Source organism: Babylonia areolata, chromosome 3 (genome assembly GCF_041734735.1).
Source record: "Babylonia areolata isolate BAREFJ2019XMU chromosome 3, ASM4173473v1, whole genome shotgun sequence".
NCBI classification, from domain to species: domain Eukaryota; kingdom Metazoa; phylum Mollusca; class Gastropoda; order Neogastropoda; family Buccinidae; genus Babylonia; species Babylonia areolata.
The window spans coordinates 34,943,329-34,971,217 of NC_134878.1; the positions used below are offsets into that span (position 1 = coordinate 34,943,329).

At 41.1% G+C, this 27,889-nt stretch overlaps 1 protein-coding gene across 1 annotated transcript in view; it reads left to right on the forward strand.

Moving 5' to 3' along the window:
• Positions 1-27,081, forward strand: part of LOC143280300 (inositol hexakisphosphate kinase 2-like) — a 56,786-nt gene extending 29,705 nt beyond the window's left edge. Inside the window, exons 5-8 of the mRNA XM_076584931.1 lie at positions 13,234-13,462; positions 14,054-14,060; positions 14,929-15,104; positions 16,154-27,081. Coding sequence (XP_076441046.1) covers positions 13,234-13,462; positions 14,054-14,060; positions 14,929-15,104; positions 16,154-16,924 — 1,183 coding nt within the window. The 3' untranslated portion in view covers positions 16,925-27,081. The remainder of the gene's footprint in view (positions 1-13,233; positions 13,463-14,053; positions 14,061-14,928; positions 15,105-16,153) is intronic.
• The last annotated feature ends 808 nt before the right edge of the window (positions 27,082-27,889 follow it).

Sequence of the window (27,889 nt, forward strand, 5' to 3'; positions counted from 1 at the left end):
CTCAGAAGAAGAGCAAAGAAGATTCCAAATAGGGTGGGGGCAAGGACACAGCCTTGTTTGACACCGCTGCATACATCGAAGGGCTTGGAGAGGTTACCATTAAACTGCACCATCCCTTTCATGTTGGGAGTTGAAGGACTCAGTCAAGCTGTGCAGTTTGGGGGGCCGGGGGGGGGGAGGGGCAGCCGATCTTTTGAAGAGCCCTGAAAAGGCCGTCTCTGTTGACTAGCTCTTTCATCCCTGCAGCACGGTTTTCCGGTTTACAGGATTTTTACCCTTCATTCCTGGAGGCCGGAAAACTGTGCAGCAGAGAATTTCCCCTTTCCTTCCTGCAGCCTGGAAAATCGGTTCTTGCGGTAAGCGCTTTGAACTTCCCGCGAGTCACGTTATCAGTGCGCGCCATCTATCCTTGACCGGGTCACTAGCGGGGCAGTGTTTATGAGTGAAATGGATGACAGACACCCCCTTCTCCCTCCCTCGTGGGAAAGTGGGCGCCGCTACATTCTTGCCGATGTGCTGTGTAGACACATGGACACAAAAAAACGGAATGTGTAGAAAGTTTGGATTGTGACCAGTTTTCTGATGATGAGTTTTACAACACTCTAACAGATAATGATTTCGATCTGTTTCAAATGAATGACAAGGAGAGAGTGCAATTAGCTGTTGCTACAGAAGCACAGATAGCGGGTGATGAAAAGTTAAAAAAGTAAGAAGTGTGAAAATTGTGGTGTACACTTGTGCAGTAACTGGATTGACTGCTTCAAGGTATATCACACACGTGTCACCTTTGTGTGGCATATTACGTGATGATTGTGACATGGACATGCATATTTAGAGACAGTATCGTTTCTGAATAGTTTTTGTTCAAGAATTGTGTACATAATGATCTGATTCTGGCTCAGTGACTGCTAGTGTAATGAAAGGCATATATTCTCTTTGAGACAAAGTTCAAATCATTCATGTGATAAGGACAACAGTAGTGATAATTGTGACAGTTTTTCGTGGATATGACTAGCAGTGTGGCACTGAGATACATATGAGGCACTACTTGGTGAGTACCTGCATGATGTGCATACTCTGCAAGCAAAACACTGTCCTGCATGTAGTACGTACTTGTATGCATTGTGTTTGACCCCAAAGTCACCTGTTTTACATCTGAGTGTCACCAGAGATGTCACCCTATAGTGTCAACAGGGTCTCAGACAACTTCTCACATCAATTCAGAACACAACAGTATATGACAATCTTAGGGTACTGTAATGAGCCGCGTTACCGTAAGCCTCCAAAATTAGTACCCTGCTTCATACTTTCTTTCTCTTCTCTAAATCCAGGAATGAAGGGAATATGCGAATGGTAGGGATCTCGGAACAAGGGGGAGTAATGGTTCATAGAAAAAGAGTAACTAAAGAGCTAGGTCAAAGGCCTTGGTGAGGTCAATGAATGCGACATACAGGGGCATCCTCTGCTCTCCGCACTTCTCCTGGATTTGGAGAAGGGAGAAGATCATGTCTACCGTGGATCTCTCTGCTCGGAAACCGCACTGTAATTCCGGGTAAACGCGTTAGTTCAGTTTCTGCAGGTGAATTAGGAGGACCCAAGCGTAGACTTTGGCTACAATGCTGAGAAGCGAGATGCGTCTGTAGTTGTTGCAGTAGCTCCTTTCACCCTTGTTTTTGTACAGGGTGATGATCTTTGCATCCCTCATGTCCTGTGGTACAGCTCCCTCATTCTAGCACTGACAAAGGACTGTGTGCAGAGGATGCAGAAGAGTAGTCTTGCAGTGTTTAATGAGGTCTGGGGGAATTCCGTCGCTGCCAGGTGCCTTGCCTGATGTCAGGCTGTTAATGGCCTTGCTGAGTTCATCCTCAGTTGGCTCTGCGTCAGGTTCTTCCATTACCGGCATGCACTTGATGGCATCGAGGGCTGAGTTGGACACCATGTTTTCTGTGGAGTAAAGGTCGGAGTAATGTTCCACCCATCTCTCCATCTGTTGGCTAGGATCGTTGATTACTTCCCCAGTGGAGGATTTGAGGTGGGCAGTCTTGCTCTGTGTTAGTCCCAGTGCTTTCTTGATGCCATCATACATCCCTCGGATGTTGCCTCTTTCAGCAGCATTCTGTATCTCTTCACTGAGCTCTGTCCAGTACTCATTTGCACATTGCCTGGCATTAAGCTGAACCTTACTCCTGGCAGCCCTGAGGATTTGCAGGTTCTCACTGGGTGACGTTTGTACTCGGTGAGTGCAGCGCATTTGGCCTCAATACTGGGAGTCATCTCTGATGATTTGGCCTCAAACCAGTTGTGAGACTTTGCGGTTTTCTACCCAAAGGTGGCCATAGCAATTCGGTGCATGGTGTCTCTTAGCGTTTCCCATCTTTCTGTGGCAGTGTCTCTGGGCTGCAATGCATCATATTCTCTCTCAAAGGCCTCTGCGAACTGTTCTACAAGGTCTGGCTGAGACATCTTGCTGGCGTCAGTGCGAGAGTTCCCTTGTTTCTTTTAGCAGTGGAACTTCTTTGGTTGCAGTCTGATCTTGCAGCATACCAGGGAGTGGTCTGTGTCGCAGTCTGCGCTGTGGTAAGAGCGAGTTTGGAGAAGGTTTTTGATGGCAGCTCGTCTTACTAGGATCAGATCCAGTTGGTGCCAATGTTTTGAGCGCAGGTGCCTCCAGGAGACTGTGTTGGGGCTTCATCTTGAAGGAGTTGGTGATGCACAGTTCATGGCAGGTACAAAATTCAAGTAGTTGCTGTCTGTTCTCATTCATTTTCCCCACTCAAAAGGAACCAAGACAGGAGGGCCATGAATCGTTGTCTGCACCCTTTCTGGCATTGAAGTCACCCAGGAGAACAAGTTGTTCTGTCCTGGGGATGTTCCTTATGGTTGATGCAAGATTTTCGTAGAACTCATCCTTGGCGTCTGGAGAGGCGGACAGAGTTGGAGCATATGCGCTAACAGGAGTGACATAGCCTTTGGAGGTGTTGAGGCGGAGAGTCAGGAGTCGTTCTGAACCGCTGCTGCCTGGTTTGATCATGTTCAGCAGGCTGTTCCTGACTGCAAAGCCTACTCTGTACTCTCTTGGGGCATCAGAGCTCTTTCCTTGCCAGAAGAAGGTGTGGTCCCTCTCCTTTAGTGTTCCTGAGTCAGCCAGCTGTGTTTCCTGCAGAGTGGCAATGTCCACATTTAGTCTCTTCAGCTTGCTGTTTATGATGGCGGTCTTTCTGGTGTCACACAATGTCTTGCAGATCTTGGGAGAGCCCCGGCATCATTGTCCAGACATTCCAACAGGCCAGTTTCATTGTTGATCCGTTTCTTGAAGTTTTCTTTTTGCCTGGTGTGGAAATTAACGACCTGCCTGTCGGATATTCTCCTAATCTTCATACACCCATAGAAGAAGGCAGGTCGTGGCGGGACAGCACCTAATTGGCTGGGGGCTGCCCACCTTGGGCGGGTGGTAGCTGTCCAGTAGGACGTGAGGGTCCCTCCAACCGTCAAAAGCAAACCCTGGCATCGGCTCTGTGCCAATTGAGCACTAACTTATAACCGGTAACTGTTGCTTCACGTGTTGTTCCAACGCTAGTGCTAGTAGCTAAGCTGGAGTGTCCTCTCCAGGTTGAAGTGCAATGTGTTTGTGGATGGATGGACGGATATAAGCCTGGGCAATGTAATATGGAAGACAGGCTGTTGCCCATGCAGCTTGTCCCCCCTCTTCACCTTGCTGACAGATCCAAAGGAACAGTAAGGCTGTTACGTTTTGTTGCCAACGCGGCCGCAGGAGCTGCCGGAAAGTGACGAAGTTTGCCATCCAACCGCCTTAGGAGCCCTGCACCAGATTTTCTGTCAGGGTTTACTCCCTTAGCTAGGTGGCCGCAGGTAGCTCTCCAGGTCAGATAGATACATCTGCTACTGGTCATCTGGATCCCAGTACTACCTGTCACAGGGTTGAATTGCTGGCGACTAAACCAGCACCCCCACTAGTCCTCTCAGGAGGATGGTGAGGAGGGTGGCTAGACACCCTGGTGGAAATATATATATATTTGTGTGTGTGTGTGTGTGTGTGCGTGTACACATATGTATAAAGGTGAAAAAGCAGGAAACAAGTGTAACTCTTTCCCCAAGGGAAGAAGGGAGATTGGTGGCCTTGTGACAGTGCACCTGACTAGGTTGCAGTGGATAAGAATTCACTGCCCTGATGGCTGTAAAAGGTTATGGGACATTTGAGGTTAACTTTTTAAGAGTGACAGAGAAAGCCAACCAATGTTTACTGTTTCTTTTTCAGTTTAAGGTCTGGTCACAGTGTGTGATTTTAGACACTCTCTGGTTTGAAGCAAAGAGCCCTTGTAAGACTAAGAGGGTGATTTCTCTCTCCATGCTTGGGAAAGTGAGAAAAAAAAAGCAGTTAATATTGGAAGCATTATAGTTACCAAATGTAATCAATGTGACCCTTGTGTCAATCTCATAACTTTATGTATTGTCTGTGTCCCTGTTCTCTCTGATAAAGTTGGATGGTTGAGTTGTGAAGTACAACCCTTATTTGTCCTGTGTAAGGCATTTAGAAGTGCTGAATAACCAGCACAAGTGTATGTGAGTGCAAGTGTGAACAGGGTGTGTTGTCAGCATGTGTGTGTGTGCTTATCTACTACATTTTCTTATTATCTAATATTACAGTTGCACTGTTCAGGAGTATGCTTATCTATCTCTCAAAAAAAAAAAAAAAAAAAAAAAAAGAAAGAAAAAGAAAAAAAGGATGGGTGTGATAGTGTTAACTGTTCATAGATGGTTTGCTTTTCTCTCTTCTCTCTCTCTCTCTCTCTCTCTCTCTCTCTCTCTCTCTCTTCTTTTAACTCTTCACAATGTATACCACCATTATTATTGTCTGTTCAAGTATTGTTCCCCTGGCCATAAAGATACTATTGTCAATGGCAATAATAAAACTTTGTTAGTGTTTTTGCCTGTCTTTTTTCCTCCAGCAGAGCAGTTTTGGAAAATGGGCACTTAAAACAAACAACAGAACAAAACCCTTCCCTTTTGAAGAGGAAAGTTATTTTGTGTGAGACACTTCCTTGTGGAAAGCGATGATATTAGAAACATTATAATTCCTTCTACAGGTAACAGGACTGATAACTCTTCCACCCTGCACCTGACCACTACACCGTTAACCTCCCTTCTTTCCCCTCTCATCTCTCCTACATCCACGTCCCCCTACACCTACTGTCTCTATCCATTGAGTTTGTGTGTGTGTGTGTGTGTGTGTGTGTGTGTGTGTGTGTGCTGAAATGAATGAATAATTAGTATCTAAATCACCTTTTAGTGAATGGACAAATAAAGCAAAGAAGAAAAAGCAGGATAAACCTTGTGTTTCAGGACTGTACAACTACAAGTATAGGGATACTTGTTTTATTTCTATGCATTTTTGTTTGTGGGATCAATGTAATTTGTGTGTGTGTTAGTGTGTGTGTGTGTGTGTGTGTGTGAAAGTGGATGTAGATGTTGAGGGAAATTTGGTGTGGGTGGATAGGTGTGAGTTCTGTATGCATGCATGTGTGAGTGTGCACTTGAATGTTGGCATCTTCACTGAGTGTGGCTCATTTTTGTTATTCCAGTCATTTGCCTTCTATGTATCTTGTTATTATTGTCATCATCATCATTATATTTTGAATGTATTCACTCAATTTGTTTATTTTATTTTATTTCATGTTTGTATTTTATAGAAACCAAGGTCAGACTCCTTATGCCTAGTTTGTTTGGTGTAATCATAGGTCAGGCATCTGCTTCTTCTTTTTTCTTTTCTTTTTTTTTTTAAACAGATGTGGTATTGTGTATATAAATCATGCAGCACACTTTAACACCTCCTTGAAACTGAAACTGAGGGTGTTAAGGCAAGAAGAGAGCATTGTGATCAGTGTTTGCCTGAATGTTGTCACTGAAAGAAACGACAAGGGGTTGAATGTTGTCACTGAAAGAAACGACAAGGGGTTTTGTTCGTTTGTTTTCTGTTTTCTTTTTGTTAAGACTAGAATATATATAAGATCTACACTAGAGCATGCATCATTTTGTTATGCTCAGTATCCAGTAGGTTGTTTCTATATTACACACACACACACACACACACACATGCGCGCACACTCACACACACACGTTTTAAGAAATTCAATTCAGTTTAAATGAACATAAAAAGGGTGCACTTCAAATGGCGGAGACTACACTCAGCGGATAATTTCTTCGCGGTAAGAAGTTGTCACAGACGTTTTGGAGACATGAGAACAAGAAAATCGAGCGGGAAACCAGTTGCAGCTGCACACAGTAAAACCGCTCAGAACAATGAGGCGACCGGACTCCTCCTTAAAACCGGTGAGTCCGTGAAGGTTTTGCGAAGCGAGTCTGGGAGTACTAAACGTACAAAGCGGCTGTCTCATCCCACCGACACGAGTTCCACGAATGCAAGACCGATGAGCAATCTCAGTTCCATTCCCGAGATGTCCGACACGATCATGGATCTAAGAAAAATAATAATGGTTTTGTGTGATCGTGTCTCTTCCCTGGAAGCAACTGTACGGGGACAACAAGAGCCAACAAAACGTTGCAGAATGGAACCTGTTTCCATGACAACACAGGCAACAAAAACTGAAAGCCCCAGCCTTAGCCCCAGCCCCAGCCCTACACCTACCTACGCCGACGTGGCCAGAGTTTCCTCACCAGAGAACCCGGCAGCAGACAAAAAGCGAGCAAGCCACCAAGACAAAACTGCCCTTCAAAAGAAGAAAAAAGAGGTTGAAAAATCGGTGACGTCTTGTGACGAATAGACGATGGATGACGTAAAAAGTACAAAGTCTGGAAGTACATGTTCTGCACAGAAAGAAGAAAATGGGGAATTACCCAAGGTAATAATTCTTCATGATTCCGTGCTCAACCGTGTGCAGGAAAACAGACTGGGCAGATCATACCACTTCAAAGCCTCCATGCAAAAAACCCACACAGTGTCTGAAACCAGAAATTTGCTTCAAGCTGTCACCACCACAGAGAAAAAGCCTGAAGCTGTTGTCATTCATCGTGGCATCAACGACTTAAGATCAAAAGATACAACAGAAGTCAGTAATTTCTTTACCTCAACATTGAAAGACACCGCAAAGAAAAATCCAACAACAAAGTTCATCGTAAGTTCAGCAACCACTGTCAAAGATTCAAAACTGGAGGTCAAGAGACAACTGTTCAACGCAATGGTGGCTTCGGAACTGTTTGACGAAAAAAAAAAATCATTTATAAAGAACGACAACCTCAAGACCAACGCCCTCAGAGACGCTGTCCACCCCAACTGCAGAGGAGCCAGCATTCTCGCAGGAAACATCGGGCGACATGTTCGAGATCTTCTCTGGGAAACACCGAAGAAATCAACACGCAGAGCCAGGTTCCACCATCACCAGAACCCTGCCCCCTTTCATCACGGCTGGTACAATCCTTACGACGCACTGATGGACTGGCCAGTGTTCTATTAACATTTGCGTCAACTTCTGCCTGGCACTGATAAACTTTTGTGCTGAGCGATATTCTTGTTTTGCTGAGTGACCTTTCTTCCTGCCGTTTGCAAGTGCATTTTTCGCTGACAATATTTAGCCTATTATTTTTGTTTCCCCGTTTCCTTTCATTTACTGTTTATTCTCACCATCATACAGTTTGATTTATTCATAGTATTAATAACATTATATTCCTGTCTGATAGGAAAGATAATCAGTAATGAAAAAACAAATGCAATTGCAAATTAGGCTGCTCCAGTGGAACTGCAGATCTATTCTATCTAACCTGGCCTATTTGAAACATTTTCTAGCATCAAGTAAGTGTGATGTTTTGATTCTGCAGTCACTTAATATCAGTGCATGTAAGCTTCCCAAACTTCCAAATTATTATTTTCCACCAGTATATGAAACTGGGAACGAGGGCAAGAAGATAAGTACTGCTATTTATATACTTAGGGAATTACAGTATAATCTGTGTGAGTCTCCTGTTTTAAAATCTATTGCAAGCTTTGACAAACACTCTTGTGCAGCTACAGTAAAATTTAGCAACAAGCTAATTCTTAACGTACTTTCCGTTTATCTTCCGAAAGGTCCAAACGATCGAAATACTGAGTGGCTTAGAACATTACAAGAACAACAGCCTGGTAAATGGGTAATAGCTGGTGATTTCAATGCTCACGCTCCATTCTGGGAAAAGGACTGTAAAACTGTGACAAGCAATCGGTTAATAGAAAACATCACTGACAGCCCCTTTTATCTTATGAATGATGGTAGTGTTACTAGAATTCCTGACGTCTCAAAACACAGACCAACAGCAATTGACCTGACACTAATATTCCCGGAGCTAGTCCCATCATGTACCTGGGAAACACATAAAGACACACTGGGAAGCGACCATGTGCCTATCATCATTACAATCGCTGATGATTATAATCAGCCTGATAATAACGTCGACATAATTCCAAAATATAAATATAAAAATGCAAATTGGGATTTATTTCAAAACATTCTTACCTCTCACGATTTTGAAAAAACTTGAGAATGAGAGTGTAGATGTAATGTATTCAAATTTTACAGAAGCTGTGTTATCAGCAGCTGATATGTCGATCCCAAAAGTAAAGGCTGTGAAGTCAGGTGACCGTTCAGGCAATGTCTGGTGGAATGATGCATGTGAAAAGGCAGTTAATTACAAGAAAGAAACATTTAAGAACTACCTCGCGGACAGTAAGCCCCCAAACCACAAAGAAATGAAGAAAGCAAACACTCAGAGTAATATGACTGTAGCCCAAGCTAAAAAAGATTATTGGTCATCATTTTGTTCACAAGAAATTTCAGATCATAAAGACTTTAATAAAGTTTGGACAAAAATGAAAGAAATGAAAAATGGAATAAAGTTACCAAGTTGCCCAATATCAAATGACTCACAAAACAAGTTTCTATCAGATCAGGAAAAGGCAGAAATCTTTGTTGAAATGTTTGCGAAAAATAGCAAATACGAAGGCTTATCACCTGCGTGTAAAACACACAGAGACAGGGAAGAAAATAGTGCTTTATACAGTGATCCCATTCCGCAAAATGACTTGTGGTTTAATTCTCCTATTACATATGAGGAGTTACAAACCGCTATAGCTTCCCTTAGCAATAAAAAAAAGTTCAGTTGGCATTGACGCACTATCGAATGTGATGCTAAAACACATCCCAAAAAATTGAATCGTTTTCCTACACAAAATATATCAGAAATGTTGGACATCTGGAACTGTACCACAGATATGGAAAACATCAATAGTTGTACCGGTTTTAAAAGCAGGAAAACCTAAACGTAATAAAAATAGTTACAGGCCTATTGCTTTGACCTCGCATGTCAGTAAATTGATGGAAAAAATAGTCCTGTTTAGAATTATAACTTACTGCGAAAAATACAATATCATTCCAGTGAACCAGGCTGGATTTAGAAAAGGAAGATCAACAGTCGAACACCTAGTAAAGATTACAACTCAAATAAAACATCAGTTTGCCCGCAGAAAAAGTGTCCTCGCAATGTTTTTTGACGTAAAAAAAGCCTACGATCAGGTTTGGCACAAACGTCTGTTATTCAAACTGAAATCAGTTGGAATATCTGGTAATCTCTATGAGTATATTAAAAGCTTTTTATCTAATAGAATTATTCAAGCAAGGGTGGGAACACATTATTCTTTGCCACATGAACTTGACATGGGAATTCTACAGGGCTCAGTTATAGCCCCTATTCTCTTTAATATTCTTATTCAGGATCTACCAAAGGCATTGTCAAATCGTGTAGTTTTAGTACAGTATGCTGATGATATATGTATGTGGATGGGTGTCAATCTAAAAAAGTCAACCCCACAAAGAGCACAGAATTACATACGTCGTTTGTATCAGTCTGATCTCGATAACATTGGTAACTATATGTTTGAAAATGGTCTAGCTTTGTCGACTGAAAAAACATGTATGATGTTGTTTAATTCAGGTGGTAACCCATCTAGCACACCCATTTTTAAATTACTTGGTGACCTCATTGATTATAAACAGGTAGTGAAGTTTTTAGGCGTTTATCTTACTTCAAAGCTGACATGGAACATTCACTTTGATTACATCTTAACAAAGGCAAGGAAAAGTATCAATTTTATGAAAATTATAAGCCACTTACCCTGGGGAATGGATACAAAAACATTGATTCATCTTGCCATGGCCCTTGTAAGATCTAAGATAACCTATGCGCAAGAAATATTTTTCAGTGCACCTAAATATCTATTACAAAAGATTCAAAGTGTAGACTGTAAGGCTATCAAAATTGCCCTCGGAGTGCCTTCTCATGCATCCAATCAGGAAACATACAAAACAGCCCGAATTCTTCCCTTAAATGAACATCGTGAGTTAGCAACAGCAAAATTCGCTGTGAGGTACACTTCAATGACAAAAAATTTCATTGCTGATGAACTGACAGTAAGATCAGACATTGATTTTCCTAAAAGAGCTAAAGCCATTTCATCACAAGAAACAGTTGCAACTTACATTTCAAATCTGTTAAAAGAATCTGAAGTTAACATGAAAGAGTTAGCTGCAAAACCACATCATTCTCCTGTTCCTTTTTGGGAAATGTTGAAAGCGGATTTTGATATCACTTATTCTGAAACATAAAAGGAAGAAAACATCAATATCACGACAAGTACTGCCAGAATTCATATAACAGAAAAATATCAGAATCATCTCCATATATTTACAGATGGATCTGTTCTTGATGACAAAAACGCTGGTGCGGCTTTCTATATTCCTGCCTTTAATGTTGAAAAATCTTACTTTATTGGAAAACACCTTTCCATATTCACAGCTGAGCTAATTGCTATTATACAAGCTCTGAACTACTTAGTGAGCCATCAAATAGTTTTCTCAAAAATAGCATTCTTTGTTGATTCCAAATCAGTACTTTATGCTCTAGAATTATTCAGCCTTGAAACAAGACCTGACTTAGTTATTGAGGCAAATAATTTGGTACATTGTTTAAGGATTAAAGGGACTGAGGTCAGTTTTTGTTGGGTGCCTTCTCATGTGGGCATTTTTGGCAATGAAACTGTTGATAAAGCAGCTAAAAGAGGAGCACAAGATTCAGAAAAATCGACAAAAATAGATGTCCGTCTCTCCGTAAAAGAGGCATACACTTTGTTAGAAAAATCAGCATGGGGTCGATTTCATAACCGATGGAAGTTAAAGTTTTTAAACCATAAAGGAACATTATTCCCCGAGAATATTGTTAAAGAAAAGATAACGAATCCATCAGCTTGCTATACAAGGTTAATAACCTCTACTTTCTTCCGTATAAAACTTGATGCGCTGAAGATAAAGTATAGTAAAAATGTTACATGCATCTGTGGTAAGCAGTTCAGCTTGCATCATTGTTTGTTTCACTGCCAGCAGTTACGTACCTTCTTGCCCAAGTATTTCAAAGAGAATAATAATTCTTCAGATGATTTTTCTAAAGTTATTTCTGACGAGGTTCTTATGGTCGAACTTTCACAGGCATTAGTTCATAGCCCTATTTCTACATTCCTTTAATGCACTTCAGAATTGTGTTAATGGTTTCTGATTATTATAATTATTATTATTGAATTGTTACTGTTAAATGTAATTGCATGTTAGTTATACCCCATGCCCCCCCCTCCCCCCCCCCCCCCCCCCCCCTTTTTTTTTTTTTTAACGTCTAATATCACTGATAGTGAAAAGACACTAAACTAAAGAACGAACACACACACACACACATGTGCACACACAGATATACAAACTTGCACTCATGGATAAGACAAAAATCTTGGCGTTTTGTTCAGGGAAGGGTGTGCCATGCATTCATTCATTTGATTTCATTTCGCTTTATTTGTTGGTGAGCATTTAAGTAAGTTTGATTGCTTGAAGTAGGCAGTAAGGTCTTTTGAATTAAAGAGGGTGAAACATATTAAGCTATTGCAGCTTTTTAATGCTACCCTTTGACACAAGGGGACAAAGAAGAAATAAAAAACAAACAAAAAAAACCCCAAAAGGAATAAACATGGGAAGAGAAAGAAATGAGGAGAAAAAAAAGTTGATATATGGCAAGTAGAAAAGGAAGTATACACTAATCCAAAAAGTATGAGCAGAGTCAACATGAAGTTTTGAATGCTGAGGATGGGAGGGTGGTGGAGGGAGTGGGGAGATGAGGGTGGACAGAAGGGGAGAAAAACAGATACGAAGAGACTCAGAGAAAACACATACACACACACAGAAAAAGAGAGAGAGAAATGTGGAAACAGAACATTTGCTGTGGCAGCAGGTGCATGTGTGTTACATGAGTTCCTGCACTCTTGAATACAACATTTAAAGAGACCAGAGTTGTGTTCATCTCTGTGTCAGCTGTAGTGCTTTGAGGAAAGAAGTGGTCAGCTTGAAATAACACTAATACATGTCATGTTATTAAAAAGACCTTAGTCTTCATAATTGGCTAGAACATTAGATGTGACAGTTGTACTTTTTGCAATCACTTCAAATTTGGAAAGTAACATCAAGGAAAATGTAGTGAGTGTGTGTGTGTGTGTGTGTGTGTGTGTGTGTGTGTTCATAATTATTCAGCACTCTTTCAGATGCTGCAATAGCATTGATTTGCAGGAATACACAGTATGACTCACTCAGAAATATATGTGGGTGTTTTGAACTGAACTTGAATGCTTCTGGGTCATGTGAAGTCTCTGAAGCCCACCCTTTTTATGTTCATTTAAATTGAATTGTATTTCTTAAAACATGTGTGTGTGTGCGTGCGCATGTGTGTGTGTGTGTGTGTGTGTGTGTGTGTGTGTGTGTGTGTGTGTGAGGCACTCCCATTTTCTTTCTTTCTTCCACCACCACCAATAATTTCTTAAGCATCTTTGCAAGTGCATTATATTTACAACATATATTAATGTATTTATTTATTTATTTATCTTACTGGTGTGTAACTTTCTGATAATGCTTAAAGCAAACCTAGGGTAGGGTCTCAAAGCCTGACCAGCTTGTTGGGTTCAAGCACACGTCAGGCATCTGCTTTTTTTTTTTGCTTTTTTTGTTGTTGCTGTCCCATCATCTGTATCGTTTCAGTGGCACCCAGGCAGTGTGAGCATCAGTCTGCATTGTATGGTTATTATTATTATTATTATTATTGTTATTATTATTTGCCAATGATGGATTTTGCTTCTGTGTGACCCAGGCATGTGGTGCGACTGACGGAAGACAAGGAGTATGTGGTGAGGGGGGAACAAGCGGTTGGTGACAAGTTTCTGATCACCAGGGATGACCAGTCCTTGCCACCACCCACCAAGGACTTGAACCCTGCAGTGAAGGAGGTGACCAGCCAACCACTGAACCCCTGGGGCCTCAGTCTGCACACACACCTGCTGGACAAGATGAGAAGTCTCAACCATCTTCCTCAGGCTGGCGTATCCTTCATTTTTGTCTTCTTTTTTTTTTTTTTTTTTTACTTTTTTTTCTGATTTATTTTTTTCTTATTTTCCCCCTCACAATGAAAGTTATATTAAACCAGAAAACACATTAATCAAATTCCACAAAAGATCATTACCATCACAAAAAATGGATAAAAACAGCAACAAAAATCACAACTCATCTGTTTCCATCAAAAACCAGTGAAGCATTATACAGTAGTATTTACCTGAATGGCTGGATGGAGGGTAAAAATAAGTAGACAGTCAGTTTCCGTTTCTAAGAGACTGACCCATATATGCTACACTACATCTACTGTTTAAAAAAAAAAAAAAATGCAGGAGATGCCTGACCTTTGCATGAAACGAAAGTGTTGATCAGACCTTGAGAGCCAGTTTTATGTTTGTGTAAAACATTAACATAAAAATGGAATAAAATAACAAGACAAGATATTAAGTAAATACAAGTGTGAAAATGCACACACATCAGCACACAGACATACATGCTCTGGTAGACATCAGTTCATTCTGCTCTGGTGTCAAGTGTAGTTCCTAGGACAATGTTCAGTGTGATATCTTGCTAATACCCAGCCGATTGGTCTGCAGTCATTTCTTCTCAGTTACTGTTGTTGTTTTTTTAATGCATGGGAACAAGGGGAGGAGATTTGATTTTTGCTGTTCAAGCAAGATTTCTCCTTGTTCCGATCCATCCCAGGTGAAGAAACAGGAATCTGTGGCTTTTGTCTATGTCGATATCCTTTGTCTGATATCTCCTCCCCTCACCTCCACCTTAATTCTCCGCATCTGGGCCTTGATAAGGTTTTCCACTTTGACTTGTCTCAGTCACACATACATTGTGTTTTTATGGAGACAGATACAGGAATCGCATTATTTTGAAAGGCAGTAGAATGTTTGACCATCCTTTGATGATTTAGTGCAAGGGAAATAACCACAGCTATGAAGAACATGATTTTAAAGCACAGCTCATCAGTAACAGATACTGTTCTGTTTTGAGTGTTATTGTAGGCTTGTGGTAAAATATGGTGCATGTTCTGTCAATACGCCATGTGTGACAAGGCAGAAGAAAGATAGGTTGAATAAAAAACAGGGTAACACTGTCACAGAATGACCCACTGTAAGAGAAGAAGAAAGGGGGTAAGAAAAACCTAGCATAAAACAAAAACGTGTGCCTCATGCTTTGTTACATGTATATAAATTTTTTTAGTTTTGTATAAAAAAAAAATCAGGCTTTTTTTTTTTCCTTACATGCAAGTCTATTGCTGAACCGTGAATAAAATGCTGAAGAAAAAAGAAAATATTGTATCAACTCTAACAGTTTGAAGACTGTTCTGCATTCAGCAGATCACTGCTTGGTTCAGCTGTTTTAGTATGTTCCCTCGCAGAGAAGCGTGTGGTAAACTGATGGAGAAGGGTACTGTTCGGTGTTGACCTTGACCCTGTGTCAGCCTTTCTGGTGCTGGAGAATGTGGTGGGGCGCTTTGCCCGCCCCTGTATCCTTGACCTGAAGGTGGGCTCCCGTCTGTATGGGGATGACGCCAGCCCCAAGAAGATGGCCAGCCAGTCCCGCAAGTGTAACATGACCACCTCTCGCAGCCTGGGGTTACGGCTGTGTGGCATGCAGGTGTGTGTGTGTGTGTGTGTGTGTGTGTGTGTGTGTGTGTGTGTTGGAGAGTGGGAAGGTGGGAGTGTGTGTGTGTGGTGTGTATGTATGTGACCTTGTCTGTTAGTGTGTATGATTGTGTGTGTGTGCGTGTGTGTGGCTGTGTATGTGTGTGTGTGTGTGTGTGTGTATGACCACCTCTCAAAGCCTGGACTTATGTCTGTGTGGCAAGCAGGTCTGTGTGTGTGTGTTATGGGGAAGGGGAGATGTGGATAGAAGTGGAAACTAATCTTCACCAAACAGACTCCCCAGTAATTAAGAATGATGCTGACATTTACTTTTTGTTGTCAAGTTCACAGTTAGATGAATATTAATTTCTGTAATGCTCAACAATTAGTACGTCATGTCCAATTTTCTCTTCAGTGTTCTACTTGAAGTCAACATAACTAGACTGTGATGAATTATACACTGGTCTGTTCTCTGATCTTGTCTGTGCTTGACTATATTAACAGTTGCCTGCTTGCTTCACCTAAATACCTTCTTGAAAAGCTCCAGCCTTGCCGCCAGGTTGGTCTGGGAACATGTCACACCTCTCTTACAGTCTCTTCAGTGGTTACCTCTTCAACACAGAATCAGCCATCTGTCTGCTTTTCATCTGTTTCTAGCGCTGCTCTGATGTATCTTACAGATATCATCCATGCATAAATCCCATCCTGTCAGCTCCGTTCTGTTGCTCATCTGCTTTGCATCACCTCTGTCAGAACAAAGTCCTTTGGTTAGCATTCTTTTTCTTTTCATGGCCCAACTGTATGGAACCAATTCCTCTGCAGATCAGGCACTCTTCTTCTTCCACTTCATTCTAGTTGTCCCTGAAAATACACTTCTTTAAACTAATGTAAAAACCACTGTACACCCCATTGTTCTCATTATGTACTTGTCTGTGTGTGTGTGTGTGTGTGTGTGTGTGTGTGGACACATTTTTGTAAAGCTATAGCCTTTCTTAGAGATTAGGCACTGTATGAACTGCAGTAAATGTTTCATGCTCACATGACATAACCACTAATGTGCAGGTCTACCAGGAGACGACGGGCACTTACAAGAGTCTGGACAAGTACCATGGCCGCACGCTGACGGATGACACATTCTACGATGTCCTCAGGGACTTCCTGCACAATGGGCGGAGGGTGAGGAGTGAGTTGCTGGAGCCCATCCTGTCGCGACTGCATGCCCTTATTGACTGTCTGAACCAGCTGCCCTCCTTCCGATTCTATGCCAGCTCCCTGCTCATTATGTATGATGGACTGCAGCCTGACAGGGATCCGAACTTGGGCACTGGTGTTCCTGACTCCAGGATAAAGAGTGATGATGCAGTGGCAGCACTGGTGTCCAGGTCCAGTGAGAAGAAGGTCAGGGAGGACATGCACGTCACAAGCCGTGTGGATGTACATGGGAAAAGTGATGCAGGGGAAACCAAGGAACAGGGTGTGAAAGCGTCTGTGGAGACTGACAAAGAGAACAGTGGTGGTTCCAGTGTACAAGCGCTCCAGTTGGTACACACCAGCAGACAGCTTTCAGAAGCATACGCAGAGACAACAGCAGGTACGTCAGTGGATAGCGGCACAGGCCATGATCTTGACACAGACAGCACGAGCCACAGCAGTCAGCAGCACCCCCAGCCATCATCATTGTCTCTGGTGGATGTGCGCATGATTGACTTTGCCCACACCACGCACAGCGGTTTCCATGATGACATTGTGCATGAGGGGCCAGATGCAGACTACATCTGGGGATTACAAAACCTGACACACATGTTCACACAGCTGCACATGCAGCATTGCTGACTTTGCTGCCACACATCATGTTCATGTTTTAGGTTTTTTCCTTAAGATTGCGGACATCCTATGTGATCTGTGAAGTCTTTCATCTCTTGCAGGCTGCCTTTGCAGTCTGAAGGTTGCCTTCCCTTGATGAAGCGCCCGCATGACAATGCCGTATTTCTTTCTGTGTCCCCAACAGCCATATCACTCTGCAGTATACACAGGGTTTGAACAGTCATAGAAGTCTGAAAAAGTCTTGAAAAAAAAATGAGAGAACATCTTCCAGGGATGGAGAAGGCTTGGAAAAATGTTTGCCCTTTAGGGTTTGTAAATCTTGGAATTTTTGTAAATCTCTAGAACCAGTACCATTATACACAGAGCTGAATGTATTTAAGAAAAACCCAAAAATGAACAAACAAAAAGTGATGAAAACTGAACATACCAGGATATCTGCTGATCTGTTTCATCAGCTGTAGGAGAACAATTTTGATTGAGTTTGGCTTTGTGTTTGGTGTTGAAAATGTTCTGTCTGGTCTGGAAAAGGTCTGGAGAAAGTATGGTACATGGTGTGGTCCATTGGAACCCTGTCGTACAGCGCAGCATTCAGGCTCAGCCCACTCCACTTTCCCCCACATCCCCTCATGCGTTCTCTCTGGCAACCAGCCAACAAGAAACAAAAAAGTTGTTAACTTGAGACTGGAAAGCAGCAATTTCCTCTCCATTTGCATGAGTTAATTTTTTTTTTTTTACTATGTCACTTTATTTCTGTCAAGGGGACTATTCTCTGTGGATCAATCAATTGGAGTTTAATGACCTTTAGTCAAAAGGCTCTTAAGGTTAGGTTGTTCAGGGCTTGGGTCTTGGACCTCCCCTTACTCTTTGTGGATAGTAAATTGTTGTTCTTTACCCCTATAGCCACAAAGGTGAGATTTGTCCATTATTGAGTCCCAAGAGAAGGTGATTGTAGGTTTTCGTTGAAGTGGTGACACAGTATGCAGCATGTGGTCCTTGTCTTGTGGCCAGGGGTGTGTTCCAGGTGTCTTCTTTCTGGCTTCAAGCTGAAGCCAATGCTCCATCACCAAACTGCACTGACTCTTGTTCACCCATCATCTCAGGCTTTGTCTGCCATGTTCCAGGCCAGTACTGCTTCATGTCTCTTCCTGCTGCTAATGCCATCTTACTGCAGATGCTGGCATTTGTTGTACATATATGTGTTTCCATCCAACTTACTCAGTCACAGAGAAGAGGATACATAATGTTCCGTCACAACTGAAACAGCAATCTGGACATTTTCTTTCATGTAGATTGCCAAGTAGCAGTCATACATTTGATGAACATTGTATACACCTGCCTTCAGTCACAAAAGAAACATTAGTCAGGACCAACCTGTAGCTTTCCAAGCAGAAGCAATTTACTTGATAATAATATTATGCTTGACCATTATTTTCAGGTTGTCATCTAGTCTGGATTTTTAATTCTTGATTGATGTTCAGAAGACACGCTTCTCTTCTCCCTATCTTCTTAAGATGGTGACTTTTTTCCCTCTTCCCTCCATGTCAGGGATGGGCAGGGCAGTCATTTTGCATGTGGCTATATATAACAGCGTATAAAATGTTTTTTGATGGTTGATTCAGTGAATACTGTATTTTTCGTGTTTTGTATTACCTTGCTTGCTGTGAGAGCACAGTGCAAGTTCTACATATCCTGTGCGAAAAGGGACTCAGGATGCTGATTCTCAGGACACTGTGCTTTCAGTTGTATAGTGAGTTGTGTTTCACCATCGTCATTTGTTTCACCTTGACCACCTTGGACAGTGTGTGTTCTACAAGGCTGTAAGCAAAAAATGGCATTTTCCTTCTTTTTGACATTTATAATTGTTGTGTACATGTGAACAAAAGGAACTCTTTTACTGTTTATGTGTTGTGATGTGTACATACAGATGACTATCCGGGGTGGGTTTCACAAATGATCTTGGCAGCTTTTGCTTTGCGTTAAGAATTGGCGTTGAATTTGGAAAACGGTTACCACAGTGGAAACTTACTGCTGCTAAGATCACTTGAGTAACCCAGCCTTGTTTTGTATTTGTGATCTTGAAACAACTCTCTTTACTTAGTAGTGATACCACACTTTTACTATAGCCTTTTTAACCAACCTCTTATTCATCATATCACTGTGTATTTCTTGTCAAAAGTGACACTCTCAGAGAATCAAGAACCAAGCTTTACTCAGATGACCTTGAGAATTCGATGTATTCAGGAGTTTGGGAAGCAGCCTGTGTTTTTCAATGGTGTTTTTGTTTGTTTTTTTTTCCCTGTTTTTTTTTTTTGTTTTTTCCCCTGCCTTTAAGTTTATTGAGGACCTGACTAGAAACATGGTAGCAGGAGCCATGTCACTCATGTGTGCATGGGTCATTGTGTGTGTGTGTGTGTGTGTGTACATGTCTCTGTCCTGCTGTGGATTGTTGGAATGATTTTGTCATTGCTTGGACCAATTTCATTACGTGATTTTGATCTTTTGCTTTGTTTATATACATGAGATGTTAGAATAATTTTTTTTAAATTTCCATCCACAGTCCACTTATTTACTTACTGCACAAGCCTTCCATTCAGAATGTTTTGGATTTCACTCTTGACAGCATTTCAATGAATTACGGATGGTGATTTTTTTCTGCTGCTTAGTGTCGACGCAGGTGCAAATCTGCTAATGCCTTAACTGCCTGGTTTGTTACACCTGTTCGTAGAAAATCAATCATGCATGTTAAAAGTCCTGTAATAGTGTAAAATGAGAGGCACTGTGTGAGAATGTTGGATATCTGATCCAGTGTTTTACCAGCAATCAGGGTTTTAGGCCTTGTCAGGAAAGTTTTAAAAAGTGGAAGGAGAGAAGTAGGCACCGCCTTCCTTTGCTGCTCTTAACACATTGGATATGAATTCAATAGCTGAAAAAAAAAGATTAATAAAACACTTGGTGTTCAGCCAGTTATGGGAACATGAAAACTTCCAGTGTACACCACCAATGAAAACAGTATGGCTGCCTAAAGCAACAAGATAAACAGCAGGATAAACAATAGTCATATTGTTTACAGGTGAACATGGCATCAGAATGTGTAGGTGGGAGCTGAAGACAAGAGGAAAACCCTTCGCGTATGTCCTAGTTTGAAGCACAGGCATGGGGTGGATGTCTGCCACCCTGATCTCTCAGTTGTGAGCATTCTGGAATGCAGCAGTTTGAGATATAAGAAATTATACAGAAAACACTGGGTGTGGATCACTACTTTCGTTTAGCATGATTATTTCCTCTCATATAATATGACTCATCTGACAATCAGTTATTCAACTTGCTGTATGTTTGTCATGGTTGTTAGGTTAGATTTGTAACGCAGATTTTTTACAAGTGAAGTGTCAACTGATATTCAGTGGAGTGAGAAGGAGGGGTGGTGTCTGAATGAAAAGGTTGGAAATTATGGATAAAATTATGGATGTTGGGTGAACAAAATGATGCATGTGATGTGTGAACCTCTTTCTATAGAAACTACCAACACAGCTCAGTAGACACAGTTCTACACAGTTAGGTGTTATCCAGTGTGTATAGAATGGTACAGGATGTAACATCTGAAATGGGTGATACTGCACTGTGGCAATGCACTCTCCCTGAGGAGAGAAGCCCAGATTTCACACAGATATATCTTGGTGTGACATACTGTAACACAACAATACAACTAAACTTTTATGACGACAATTTAAAATAAAATAAAATGAAGAAAAATTATGTCAGCAGATGTAGATTTTTTTACTAAGTGGATTTGTTGTGGTTTTTTTGTTGTTGTTTTTTTTTACAGAAATTTGCCAGGGTTAACCCTTTGTGCGTTTATTTGAGAGATGTTATGGATCATAATGCTGCCCTCAGATGGGCACCAGCCGGGAAAAGAGAAGAGAGGCAGACCACTAAGCACAGGGAGAAGAACTGTGGAAGAGGAGTTGAAAAGAGCAGGCAAGATCTAGAATGAAATAAGCTGGCTCACTCAAGCCTGAAATGATTGGATATTTGTTCATGCCTTATGCTCCACCCAGAGCTAAGCAGATTAAGATGGAACTGTTCACCAGCTGGTGTCTCACTGGTTTCACTGTTACTGGTTGAAAAACCTACCTGTGTCTGTCCTCATCTCTGCTTGGCTGTGCCTCCAAATCCAAACTTCACAGTGTGAGACTGTCTGAGTATGCAGTCCCAGTATGAGCAGGGTAGCTGGACTTCTCAATGAAATGGAACTGATCTGGGAAAGATGCCATTGGTTGTGAAATGCTCTCTCCACTTGTCTGTTGGGCACGTTGTATGAAAGCTTTAGTACAAAGTGACCATGCTTCCCTTCTCCCCCTTTTCACTCAAAACACCAACATTCTCCCTCCCCAAGTTTTGATACATTTCTACATGTTTATATAATGAATGGTATCTGCTGACTTGTCACTGAAGAACCTGGAATTACCTTGATTGACAATATCTTTACTTACAGAGGGCAGTGGATATTTTTTTTTTTTTTATCTACTTGGACAAGTACAAATAATCCAGAATTTCCTGCCCTGGACTGTGATGGTTGCTATTGATGGATTTCTGAATACTTGTGGAGTGTTGGCTTAGTGATAACAGATCTGCCTAAGAAGCGAGAGAATCTGAGTGCAAAAGTTAAAATTTCACACTCACCTGTCTTCTCCCCATCCACTGGACTTTGAGCGGTGGTCTGGATGCTTAGTCATTCAGATGAGATGATGAAGTGAAGGTCCATGTGTAGCATGCACAGAGCACACATAAAAGAATCCATAGCAAGAAAAGCCTTGTCCCTTGTAAAATTATGAAACGAATTCACTTTGATAGGAAAAGAAATACACTTGCAGGCAGAAGAAATCAGGGGAGTGGCACTGAATTGTAGTGACAGGCTCTCCCATGAAACAGTCTCAATTTCACATGGAGAAGTCTGTTGTGACAAAGTACAATACAATAAAATGCAATATTATTGCTGCCTTAGCAGGTGATACAGGAAGTTGGGTGATAGAGACAGAGAGGAAGCTGTGGCGATGTTAATGTTGGTTGTGTTGATGATTGTATGAGGTGTAAAGCCTTTCTCTTGTTTTACTTCAGATCCTCACTTGAGGTCTGGCTACCATGTCTTTCACACAAAACGCGTGACTTTTCGCGTCATTCTGCCTTTAGAATAATTGTGTTCAAGATCTCTGGACAACACTTTATCATATGTGAATGAATTTACTTCGTGATTATGTTTGATTATTTTATTTCATTTTATGATACAGCTTTTCACAAACCTTCTATAGGCTCTCAAGGCCTAACTATTGCTATGGGTTTATGTGAAGGTTAGGCATCTGGTCTTTTTTTTTAACAACAGCAGATAGGTGCAGTGTATATGGATCGGTCTGCAGGCTCTGACACCTTGAAACTGGAACTGGACAAGTTGCCCTTCACTACTTTTTTTTTTTTTTTTTTTTTTTTTTTTAACCTCTTCTGCTGGAGTTTCACTGTACATGTATATTTGTGTCTTCTAAAAGCGGTTGCAAAGCAAGTTCTTTCTTATAGACCTGTACCATTTGCCCCTTTTGTATGTCTCAGAAATAATGACCTTGAACCTTGGCCATTGCCTGTCCAACCCAGTATACATTCACAACCAGGTGTTTGTTGAGCCCTGTGGAATCCAGTGGGAATGGGTCCAGTCCATACGTCTGACCACATCACTCATCCTGTCTTCATGTCATGGATGGACTGGCTCAGATCTGTTCTGCCTCCTTCTGTGTGGCCACACCCAGGGATTTCTGTTCTGAGAGTTACTGTAGTCCATTCTGTCAAATCTCATGTGGATCAACCATCCATTCTGTCCATCCCTTGAGGATAAGCAATCCATTCTGTCAACTCTCTAAGGATCTACAGTCCATTAGGTCAAGCCCCTCAGGATCTACAGTCCATTCTGTCAGTGTCTAAGGATCTACAATCCATTAGGTCAAGCCCCTCAGGATCTACAGTCCATTCTGTCAGTGTCTAAGGATCTACAATCCATTAGGTCAAGCCCCTCAGGATCTGCAGTCCATTCTGTCAGTGTCTAAGGATCTAAAGTCCATTCTGTATAGCCCCTCAGGATCTACAGTCCATTCTGTCAGTGTCTAAGGATCTACAGTCCATTCTGTCTAGCCCCTCAGGATCTACAGTCCATTCTGTCAGTGTCTAAGGATCTACAATCCATTAGGTCAAGCCCCTCAGGATCTGCAGTCCATTCTGTCAGTGTCTAAGGATCTAAAGTCCATTCTGTATAGCCCCTCAGGATCTACAGTCCATTCTGTCAGTGTCTAAGGATCTACAATCCATTAGGTCAAGCCCCTCAGGATCTGCAGTCCATTCTGTCAGTGTCTAAGGATCTAAAGTCCATTAGGTCAAGCCCCTCAGGATCTCCAGTCCATTCTGTCAATGTCTAAGGATCTACAGTCCATTCTGTCTAGCCCCTCAGGATCTACAGTCCATTCTGTCAATGTCTAAGGATCTACAGTCCATTCTGTCCAGCCCCTCAGGATCTATAGTCCATTCTGTCAATGTCTAAGGATGTACAGTCCATTCTGTCTAGCCTCTCAGGATCTACAGTCCATTCTGTCAGTGTCTAAGAATCTACAGTCCATTCTGTCAGTGTCTAAGGATCTACAGTCCATTCTGTCTAGCCCCTCAGGATCTACGGTCCATTCTGTCAATGTCTAAGGATCTACAGTCCATTCTGTCAATGTCTAAGGATCTACAGTCCATTCTGTCCAGCCCCTCAGGATCTACAGTCCATTCTGTCAATGTCTAAGGATCTACAGTTCATTCTGTCCAGCCCCTCAGGATCCATAGTCAATTCTGTCAATGTCTAAGGATCTACAGTCCATTAGGTCAAGCCCCTCAGGATCTACAGTCCGTTCTGTCAGTGTCTAAGGATCTACAGTCCTTTCTGTCAGTGTCTAAGGATCTACAGTCCATTCTGTCCAGCCCCTCAGGATCTACAGTCCATTCTGTCAATGTCTAAGGATCTACAGTTCATTCTGTCCAGCCCCTCAGGATCTACAGTCAATTCTGTCAATGTCTAAGGATCTACAGTCCATTCTGTGAACTCCCTACGAATCTACATTCCATTCTGTCAACTCAAGGTGTGCAGTCCATTCTGTCAACCCACTGAGGATCCCAATTCTATTTTGAAATCTCTAAGGATCAACTTTTGCATTGTGTCATGAAACATCACTGAGGAGTTGAAAACACATTCACACACCCTACCATTTACAGAAATAAAACAAAAAGGAGAATTTGTTACCTTTATCCTCTTTATCTGGTCTTTGGTTCTGAAACTGTGAATGCTTAAAATGTACATTGTGTGTGTGTATATGTGTGAATGTGTGTGTATTTGGTGAGATTTGTGTTCAGAATGCTATCATAGAAAATTAAAGATGTTTCCAAACATTCAAAGTTATATAATTAAAAACTGTGATTTGTGCATTTGTTTACTTGTTCTTCCTCTGGAATAAGCAATCTTCAGCAGAAGGATGATGTGGAATATGTTTAGAATTTGTAGTTTGTGCTTGACATATTTGTAAATTGTTTGATGTTTGTTTCCAGTTGTTATTTTTGGTTGTTTTTTTCGTCACAACTTGGAAGGTTCAGAAAGTGAGTGATTGATCTGTGGTTGAAATGTTTATCAAAGGTCCCCAGAATGGACGGATTGAATATAATACAATGATTTGCTAATACATCATGTAATACATGCAGTTATGATATGAGTAATTGTACACACACACAAAATAATATGATTGAAGATTTGTAGCTTGAGAAGGCGCAAAGCCAGCTCTGGGACTAAAGAAATTACTGTTGACCAAGAAAGTGAAGTATGCATGGTGTTGCCTGCAGTGTGCATGTGTGTGTGTGCATGTGATGTGTGATGTATGTGTGTATGTAGTGTGTATGTGTCGGGCATGTGTGTGTGTGTGTGTGCGTGTGAGAGACAGACAGACAGACACAGAGAGAGAGAGAGAGAATATGAATGAATGGATCTTTTGTTTTCCAACCAAGGAGATGTAATGCTCATTGGCTTACAGATTTGAGAGAGAGAGGGGGGAGAACATGTTCTCACTCCATTACACAACTTGTGAATCAAAACTGCTCTACAGGGTGACGGTGCTTTGGAAAGGTTGACAGTCTTCAACTGTTTGTTGTTGTTCTTTTCTAACCCATGTTTGTAAACAAAGAGAGCAATCACCCAGTCATTGTTTCAGGTGTGTATGCATATGCGTATTGTAAAGTAAATTTTAATGTATTTTTTAGCAATGGTAAAATGTGCAAGATACAAAGTTAGAAGAAGAATACTTTATTACCTGATACTTATTTTTCACTCGACTGTATTTTATGTACTCACTTATTTATTTTATTTTTGTTATTCACGAATAAAGATATAGGCATGGGGTTGTCATGAGCAGGTAAGATATTTATGTTCATTATAATAGTTGATAGTGGAGCTAGCAGCCATGACAGAACACACTGATTTAAAGGGGTCATCTGTTTTGATGTCAGTGAGAAAAAAGAAATAAACTAGTTTTTCCCATACACATTGTATAAAGAACAAAGGACATTTCATGCACACATGCATAAACACACGTGTGTGCACGTGCGCACACATGCACACACACACACACACACATGCATATATATATATATATACATATATATGCAGGCATACATATACACACACTTACACAGATCTGAATAGTAACAGATGAAAATAAAATTACATGAAATTTAACAAAACAACTACCTTGTTGGCTTGTTGATGAATGGGTTACATTAACTTTTCCCCCCAGCTTAGTTGCAACACCAGCTTACAGCCATTAAATTAATGAACTCTTGCGAGCAAGCATTTATTTTATACAATTCTCTCTCTCTCTCTCCACACGTTCTGCCTCACAGCTGCATGCTCTCAACTTTTGTGAGGCTTTTGATTTAGAGAATATTGTGATGTGAATCATCATGAATAATTTAATATGTGTCTGTCTCTCAACAATAGAACATATGCCTTACTAACTTAGTAACAACATCACCAACTGTCAAGTTGTCACTATTCAATTATCAACCAGATATGACTCAGAAGATGTATCCCACATCCACTCTTCCAGTCCTTACCACTACAAGTTTTCGAAACTTATGTCTTGTAACCAGTTACTCCTGACCTGTAAACAAACAAATGACATCGGGGTTTTTGTTAAGTTAAAGATTTGGGAGGTTGTAAGGAATGTTACACCATAACTTTAGAGGTCCCAGACTGCTATGAGAGGAGCAATCTAATTTGAATAATCTGATGCTGCACATTCAAATTAAACCTTTGTATATCTGAGTTATTGTGTCTGTGTCTGTGTGTGTGACTGAAACCTAATTGAATGAAACAGGAAACGAATGATGAGCGTCCAATGGCAGCTGTCTGTCGGCTCTACCTAGGTAGGCAGCCTGTTTGCAAATGACTGTCTGTAAAGCGCTTTGAGTTCGGTCTCTGACCGAAGATAGGCGTTACATAAGTGTCCATATCATCAAACCTGCATTGCTGCACTCATACAAAGGCATGCAGTCACATTCCGGTCATAATCTTGTAGTTGTCTGGGCCAAGTAGTGGTCAAGGGAACCATCTCTTTTAAAAGCAAATGACCCTTGCATCAGACTGAAGGACTGATACACAGTTTTCACTTTATTTGTGTTTGTTTTAGGTGTGTGTTTTTTTGGGGGGGTTTTCAGAACGTCCCAAGGATTTGCTCACTGAACATACTCTGTGTCCTTACCATTTTCAGTGTCGTGTCAGGGACATGTATTTATGTGTTATCAGAAGCCTCGGTTGTTAAACAGACCATGACTGACACGCACGTACCCAGTAGGTCTGTGCCATGAAAGGGTTGGCACACAACAGTAATGCATTGGTAAAATGTGGGATGTGTGGATCTGGGAATACCACAGCTAACTAGAATCCTTTCATGTCAAACACATTGTGGCACATATGCTGTATTCTAGTGCAGAAAAATAGTGAAAAATATGTGCAGTCTTTTGCAGCATCTCTGACACTGTCAGAGTCATTCAAACCACCACAAATTATATAGTTACCATTATTACTGTCATCGTTGCTTACAGCCCAGCTTACAGCAAAACGCTGTCAATAGCAGTCCTATAGAATATGAAAAGAAAGAAATATGGAGAGAAAAAAAATCAGACAATCACATTAAATTATGCACATTTGAATAATACACATTAACCAAGAACATGCTTGTAACACTGATCAATCCATCATTTACCTGAGCATTAAAAAAGTAGCCTCAACACAAGTACAATCATATAATTATCATACGCAAATTTATGAATAGAAAAACAGGCATACAGTACCAAATTACAATGCCAGTGGGCAACATCCTGGCTCTGAAAAAAAAAAAAAAAAAATTATCAATGTTATCATAATTGCTGTTGTTGTAAGTCAAGAAAAAAAAACAACAAGAAGTATTCAGGACTTCCTTTTTGGAAAGAAATATGAAAGGTGGACAGATCAGCAAAGAAAACATAAAGGGGCACACAACAGAAGTAAAAAGCCAGAAACAAAGAGGGACTGAAAAGAGTTCATTTCTAGTGATCACAGAATTCCTGTTTACACCTGAAAGAGCCCCCAACATTCCAGTGGGGAAAATTGAATTGTGAAAATCAAAAACGAAAAAGTATTGAAAAAGAAAATGGCCTTATTTCGGAAAGAGAAAAAAAAAAAAAATTAAAGAGGGCAGAACAAAACTTATTTTGAAACGTGGCGCTGGTATGACTAAGTCCTCTTGTTGATTTTGTTATATTTTACGACAGATTGAGTCACTAGCATTCTGTGGCATTTTCGTGCAGTATATATTGGGGTAACACCAACAGGAGCTACTGCTCTTACCGGAAGAATGGGAAAAAAAAAACAAAGCACAC